Genomic DNA, 7645 nt, shown 5'->3' on the forward strand with positions numbered 1-7645 from the left:
GTTGCTTAGAGTCCCCTGACTGAGGCTCTAGTACCCAAGGATTTTAAACTCTGGTAGGAGGGAGGGGCCTCAGGAGAGGTACCAAAGTCTAGTGGATTTGGGTTCCCAAGATTCTAGAAGACCCTGGTCTACCACACAGTTTTTCCTTGGGAGCTGTGAAGTTGGAGATAGGGTAGGCCTTCCGGTTGAAGAAAAGGTGGCTGGGACAAGTAAACAGGTTTCAAGGTGGCCTGGACAACCAATCTGGACAAAATGAACGGAAACACCAAATTGCCAGGTGGTACCACAGTTCCCTGCACCCTCAGACATGCTGAGCTCCTAGCGTGTCTGGCTGAGAGGCTAACCAATTAGGCCAAAGAAGCAAATCCACAGGATAGGGCAAGGCAGGAAGGGGAGGTGCATGGGGGCAAAACAGCAAATGACTGGAGAGTGTCAATGAAATTGACAAGATATGAACAAAGATCCCAGGGATCTTTCTGCTCCCTAGTTCACATCCCACCCCCTCTTGGCAGTTTCTCAGGAATCCTCAACTGGTCTTCAGAAATTGGGAAATAAGCCCTAATGCTGGGCTTAACTTTCAGGTTTAGTCTTCATCAAGGGCTTGGTAATAGAACAGGAAGGGGCAGGATCCCGAGGGCAGGAAGTAAGAGGGAGAGCAGATGTATCTTCTGCACCCAGGGAACTAGGATTTCTACTATCACCATTTATAACAGAGAGCACGCCCTACCTTCCCCCCACCTCCTGAAAATGCTGGGTGGAGTCTGGGTAGATGGTAAACACACTGGCTTCTAACATTCCCAAGCAGGCCAGTCTCCCATCACAACTGGGGCCTCCAGGTATGACTCCTTTCCTCCAGAAAGCTACAAAGCCATGATTCCGAATGGCTAAAGAAAGATAGGGACCCTGCACCGAGAAAGCCTGTTCCTGTCCCCCAGCCCAGCTAAGTGTTTCTCTCTCTCTCTCTCTCTCTCTCTCTCTCTCTCTCTTTCTCTCTCTCTCTCTCTCTCACTTTCCTATTGGAAGGGTCCTATTCTTTCCGTCCCACTCCCTGTCCTGGCCCACAAATTCTCCAGCTGCTCTAGGAACCCTTCTCTGGTCAAAGTTATGCTTCTGAACCACACAGACTACACAGGAGTTTACAAACAAAGCGGGTCTGGTGTGTGCAGCTAGTGAAGGGAAAAGTGTTCTTCCTTCCGGTTCCTACACCCTCTTACTTGCCTCCTTTTTTCAAGAGAAGAAGTGGAAAATTAGGGCCCCGACATAAACCAGATGGAGTAGCAAGAGAGAAGAGGGCCCCACTGTCGAATCTCAGGGGAAAAGAAAGGCATAGCTGAGGTTCAAACCCGTCTGAATGCCTAGAGATCCATAAACGTTTAAAGAAAGACACACGGAGAACCACACACAAATACACAAGTTAAACACACACACACACACACACACACACACACAAACATTTTCAAGAAAAGATGCACACAAAATGCTCATCTAATATTCAGAGATCCCAGGCCCTGGGATCCACAACCAGGTTCTCCGGCCTCACTACGAGTTTCTGAGAGCACAGCTTCAGCCCTGGCCCGGCCCCTTCCCGGCCCCCACCCCGCATCCGGAACAGCTGGAGTCGGGCCGCGCTGTACACTCAAGCCCTGTGCCCGGCTGGGCGGGGCGGGCAGCAGGGCCCCCGGCCCGGGCCCGGGCAGAGAGCAGCGGGGAAGCCCGGAATCCGCCCGGGTAACCCCGACACCCGGCTGAGTTTCCGTCAGACGCCCGTCATCAGACGTGCGGTGGCCCTAGCTTGCCCCAAGAGCCACGGCGGGAGGAAAGAGTGTGCAAGATTGCAGAAGGAGGTAGGGCGCCCGCCTCAGGCTCAGATCTGGGGAGAGGCGTGCAGAACAGCCAACTCCTCCCTCTGCCTCTCCGGGTGGGGAAGACTGAGCTCTCCAATTGTTCCCCTCCCCCAGCCCTTAGGATCCCCACCTCTGTCCCGTGTCGCCCACCCAAGGCTGTGAAGCCCGCTCTGACCTCCTAGGGGCCAGCCCCGGGAGCCTTCAGCTTCTCTTTTTCCCGGGTTCATGGCTCAGGGCTGGGGTTGGGGGACAAGAGAGTGTAAGAATTAGGGACGCTGGGTTTTTGATTTGGGATCATTAAAGTCCACGTTGGGCAGCAGCGGGGCCCGCCTGGGCTCCAGTTCTTACCTGGCCCGCGCGGCGACCGCGTCACTCCGCGGCTGGGGCTCCTGGTACCCTTCTCTAGCTTCACAACCGCGGCTTGCAGAGCCTGAGACCTCCAGGCCGGTGCTGCCATCTCAGCCAGGCCGGCGGGAGACGGGTGTGCCCAGAGCACTGCTCTCAATTTGGGGTGGGGGCGGTGGCTTTTTAGTCACCCCAGGTTCGGGAGCAATAAAGGCACCTCTAATGTAATTTACAAACATCTCGGGCCGAGCACGGCGTAGAGCCGGGACTGACAGGCGCATTAGGCAGGCTAATTCCAGCCGGCTCCTCCTACCCCCGGCCCGCTAATTAATGAGCTTCCCAACTTAGAGCCGCCTGCATTGGACAGAGAGTGAAAGAGAGGGCGAGGGAGAGGTAGAGAAGGAGAGGGACGGGGGGGAGCAGAGTGGAGTGAAGAGAGGGAGGGAGGGAGGGAAAGAGAGAGAGAGAGAGAGAGAGAGAGAGAGAGAGAGAGGACAGGGGGAGAGAGAACAGAGAGAAAGAAGGGAGAGGAGAAAGAAGGGAGAGCAAAGAAAGAGAAGTGCAGCTGCAGATAATTGATTGCTCCTCGATCAAGGCTAACTTGTTAGCAATAGTCAATTGCCCCGTCTCTCCGCCTCCCCTCGCAGTCCGGGATCGGCGCCCTCGCCTCGGCTCTTCCAACTGCCGCCGCCAGGACCCCGGGCCAGGAGCCGCCGCGGCGGAGCCACCTGACACCTTTAAATAGCACCGGGGCTGGCGAAACTGGAGCCCGGCGCGGCGCTTCCCGGCTCCGGCCCGGGCTTGCTGGAAACCCCGGCGGCGGCGGTGGCAGTGGCGGCGCCCGCGTCAGCGCTCTCCTCCCGGGGCCCCACGCCGCTCTGCTCGCCCGGGTCTCCGCGCTAATCGGCCCGTTGCCGTTCCGCGCCCTGCCCGGCGCGGCCTCCTGCCCGCCTCTCGCCTTCCTCTCGCCCCGTCCGGCGCCCCAGCTACCCGCGGGCTGGGTCCCCCCGGCCCGAGCCGCCCCGGCCGGGCCCCCAAGCGAGGCCGAGATGACTTCCAAGGAGGACGGCAAGGCGGCGCCGGGGGAGGAGCGGCGGCGCAGCCCTCTGGACCACCTGCCGCCGCCTGCCAACTCCAACAAGCCGCTGACGCCGTTCAGCATCGAGGACATCCTCAACAAGCCGTCCGTGCGGAGAAGTTACTCGCTGTGTGGGGCGGCGCACCTGCTGGCGGCCGCGGACAAGCACGCGCCGGGCGGCTTGCCCCTGGCGGGCCGCGCTCTGCTCTCGCAGACCTCGCCGCTGTGCGCCCTGGAGGAGCTCGCCAGCAAGACCTTTAAGGGGCTGGAGGTCAGCGTCCTGCAGGCAGCGGAAGGTAGGCATAAGCCTAGATTTCCCCCCTGCGCCCAGTCGCCCACACGCAGTGTCCTGCACTTTGTACCCCCTGTCTCTGCCCACGCCGGCTGTCAGGCCCCTCCAGTCCTGGCTTCTGCAGCTGAGACTAGAGATAGGGGTACAGGACGCTATTTCCTAGGGACCTCTGGGGTGATCTGAGAGAGGTGTGGGAACCCAAGCTCTCCCCGGAGTCTGGCCGGTTACCTAGGTTTCACCTCCATTTAGACTCTCCTAGACTTACTCTTGGAGTGGGAAGAGGGTGAATTTGTTTTTGTTTTTGTTTTTCCTGACAACTCCTAGGTAGGGTGGAGTCCGGCCATTGGAAAGGGGTGGGGAATGAGTGTTCACAACACATTTGGGGAGTCTCTGTATGGTTTCCTTGTATTCTGTGAGACTTTAGATCTTTCAGACCAACTGCTAGGGAGCAGAGACCAAAACAATTTTTTCCTAGGGACTTTCAGGAGACCAGAGACAGGAGGTGTCCCATGGCCCAGTTTGCTCAGGGTTAGAGAGTGGAATCAAATTGGAGAGGGAACGACAGCGGGATGAGCCTGGGTCGGTGGAGAGTTATAGGGGAGAGCCTGGGTGGGGTCTTGACTCTCTCCTGACAAGCGAACACTGTCATTTCTTTCCAGGCCGAGATGGGATGACCATCTTTGGGCAGAGGCAGACGCCCAAGAAACGGCGAAAATCACGCACAGCCTTTACCAACCACCAGATATACGAATTGGAGAAACGCTTTCTATACCAGAAGTACCTGTCCCCGGCAGATCGCGACCAAATTGCGCAGCAGCTGGGCCTCACCAACGCACAGGTCATCACCTGGTTCCAGAATCGGCGCGCCAAGCTCAAGCGGGATCTGGAGGAGATGAAGGCCGACGTGGAGTCCGCCAAGAAACTGGGCCCCAGCGGGCAGATGGACATCGTGGCACTGGCCGAACTCGAGCAGAACTCGGAGGCTTCGGGAGGCGGCGGCGGCGGTGGCGGTGGCTGCGGCAGGGCCAAGTCTAGGCCGGGTTCTCCGGCGCTTCCCCCAGGCGCCCCGCAGGCCCCGGGCGGTGGGCCCTTGCAGCTCTCGCCCGCCTCTCCGCTCACGGACCAGCGGGCCAGCAGCCAGGACTGCTCAGAGGATGAGGAAGACGAAGAGATCGACGTGGACGATTGAGATGCGCCCTGGACCTCCTGCCGCCCGGGCCCCCGGTGCCCGCATGCCCGCCGCCTCCCGGACCGGATCGCTAAGGGGAGCTGGGACCTCCTCTGCACCTCCCGCCGCCGGACTTGGCCCCTGACAGTCGCCTCTTCCCTCTCGAAGCAATAAATCCGGGCCGGCCGGCGGGGCCGGCCGCCACACGCGGCCTCGGCCGCCCCGGAAGCCCTCGCCGTGCAATTCTGTATGGCTTCTGTATAAATATTTAAGCCTATATAGTGGGTTCCTCCCACCACAGCCTGATTTTTTTTCTTTTATTATTATTATCATTGTTTTTGGAAATCTCAGAGATTTCCATGTTTTCAAAGCCCCGGTGCTGCCGGGTTGGCTGACGGTGAGGCGGACTCGAGAGCGGCGAACAGTAACTCCTGCGGTTTAGAAGCTGTTTTAATTTTTCTCTGCATGTGGCGAATGCACCGGTCCGCTCACCTCCCTCGGCCTATTACAGTTGACTTTTAATTTCCTTCTGCCTTTATTTTCCTTGCGTGAGAAGGGGGTGGGGGGACAGCCGGGCCTTGACTTGCAAGTTTCAAAATCGATCTTTTCTTTTCCCCAGCGAGAGAAGTCTGTTTTCGATGGAGTGTCTGCCTCCTAATGACCACTAACTATTTTTTAAAATTTCCCCAAACCTTCCTGCATTTTCTCGGACTGATCGCTGGAGTCTGGCTCTTAGGGAAAAAGCAAGGAAACATCCAACATCGAAAACAGAACCCAAAGCCCTAGAATTATTTTTTATTCTTTTTAGATTTTTTTTTTTTGCATGTGACAGAGACCTAAAGAAGGGTGACCCAAGTGCTAACCCTCACCTCCTCTATAGCTCTGGGTCTGTCAACAACATCTCTCTCCCGTCTCAAGTTGGTCATTCGAGGGTGGCCCGGTGAGGGTGGGATCCGGTGCCCCTTCCCAGCTCCTGCCCTGCTTTCTCTTTCTCCGACTGTACCCAAGGCCTCTTTCTCTGATAAATAAAGTCTTTACCATTTTACTAGAATAGACCGCGACGGCATTTGCGAGAATGGGACGGATTTACCCAAAGCAGCAGTAGGTTAAGACTGTCCCTGTTGCCCCTTGTAGGTCCCACCAGCCTTGGAGATTTGGGGGAAGTTTTAGGACATGCTTAGGAGTGAGGGTCAACAGGCCAGCAGTGGGAGGAAGGGGGCCTCTTGCCCAGGCCTATAATCACACAGCAGCTACCAAATGGACTGAAAAGTCTGCTTCGTCGGGTCCGGGTAAAAAAGCTAGGCTTGCAATAGTGTCAGAAAACTCGTTTGTACACGGAAGGCACCAAGGAACGGCAAGACTTGTCCTGCGGTTTTGCGTTCTACCCCTGACCTCCGCAGTCTACCTGTGCTTCCTCAACACCTGCTAAACACGGGCACTGGCCGGTGCCATTCAGTTGAAGACCAGGGTGGAGCCTGGAGAATCCCAAGTTTTGCCCTTGCCCCGAGGGCTTCAGCCCGGTTTGGGAATCAGCAACTAGGACACGCTGAATTGCACTCGTGGGCTTTCAGGAAAGCGAACCCAAAGAGTACGGGGGTCGGGGGTTGTAGTACATTTCTAGTAATATTTACAAATGCTGGCCCAGAACTCGACTAGCAGCAGAACTATAGGTGTTCCTAGGACTTCTTCCTAGATTTCCTAGCACGCTCTGGGCGGCTGGGCAGGGGGCTCAGGCCGCTTTCACTTTCCTGAACTGAGTGGGGGTTTCTCTCTGGGCTTTTGTTGTTTTGGGGCTGGCGAGTGGCCGCTGTCACCAAAGTTGGGTTCCGCCTCCAGGCCGATGGGCTCCCTTTCTCCGAAAAATTGATGTGAGAAACGCGCATCTGGTCTCGGGCAGGCGATGGGGCCCCGGGGCCTGAGTCAGGAACGTGCGTGTCCAAGGAGGAAGCTAAGTGACAGCCAGAAACAGGAGAAAGGAGCACAGAGAGATGCTAAGAGCAGAGCGAGGGTGTGAGAGACCGAGAGGTAGAAAGAGAACCAATTTTAGAAGCCAAGAAACGGGGAGGAGAGATGGAGGAAAAAGGGGAGAATAGAAAGAGGCAAGAAGAGAGGACAGGGACCGGAGAAGGCAAGAAGCCGCCCGGCAGCCGTGCGGCCGTGTGGCCGGTTCCTCCCGGGCGACATAAATCGCCCTCTCTTAGGATGGATGGATCTGTAATTCGGAGCGCGGACCATGAAGGCCGGGACGAATGGGCCCGGGCGGCCGCTGACAGGCGACAATAGCCGGGCCCAGCCCCCCGCGGCTCCCGGTGCGGGCACGGCCGCGGCCCTCCGCAGCCCAGAGCGCGCCAGCGCTGGCGACCATATGGTTTTTGAATTTTCTTCACAATTTGTAGACAATTTGATGGATTAGGTCCCCGCGCGCGCCTCCCCGGCACAAAGGCGGCGCAGGGACCGCGGCGCGGCGGTCACCGGGGCATCTGCGCCCGCCGCGCACTCCACCCCCCTCCCGGCCCCCACCCCACGCCCCGAGCCCCCCGGCCGCCCGCCCAACACGCCCATGAATCCCAATGAAGCGGCCCTGGCACCTCCGGCCGCTCCGCGCTTCCAGGCCCTGGGCTGGGCCCTGCTGGGTCCCTTCGGGCTGGGGGCGGCGGCCCCAGGGCTGAGCCCACCCGAGCTGCGGCGCCCGCGGGGCGCGCAGCTAAGCAGGCGCATCGGGGCTGAGGAGAAACGGGGCCATTTATCCGCCCGTCTAGTTAAAGCGGGTTATTTGTTTGCTTCTCTGGCCTCCTCCCCTCCCCTCCCCCTCCCCCTCTCCCCCTCCCTTTTCTGCCTTTTATTCTTTTGTCTCTAAATGGATTTAATGAGCCTGAAAAACATGACAATTGAATATAACCAAGAAATAAAAAATAACG

At 58.0% G+C, this 7645-nt stretch overlaps 1 protein-coding gene across 1 annotated transcript; it reads left to right on the forward strand.

The window, feature by feature from the left end:
- Window positions 1–1597: 1597 nt before the first annotated feature.
- On the forward strand, window positions 1598–5772 carry LBX1 (ladybird homeobox 1). Its single transcript, XM_080912107.1, has 3 exons — window positions 1598–1844; window positions 2837–3563; window positions 4219–5772. Exons 2-3 carry the CDS (start codon window positions 3239–3241, stop codon window positions 4746–4748), a joined length of 855 nt encoding a protein of 284 aa, XP_080768233.1. The 5' UTR covers window positions 1598–1844; window positions 2837–3238; the 3' UTR covers window positions 4749–5772.
- The last annotated feature ends 1873 nt before the right edge of the window (window positions 5773–7645 follow it).

The sequence above is a fragment of the Micromys minutus genome, assembly GCF_963924665.1.
Source record: "Micromys minutus genome assembly, chromosome: 2".
NCBI lineage: Eukaryota > Metazoa > Chordata > Mammalia > Rodentia > Muridae > Micromys > Micromys minutus.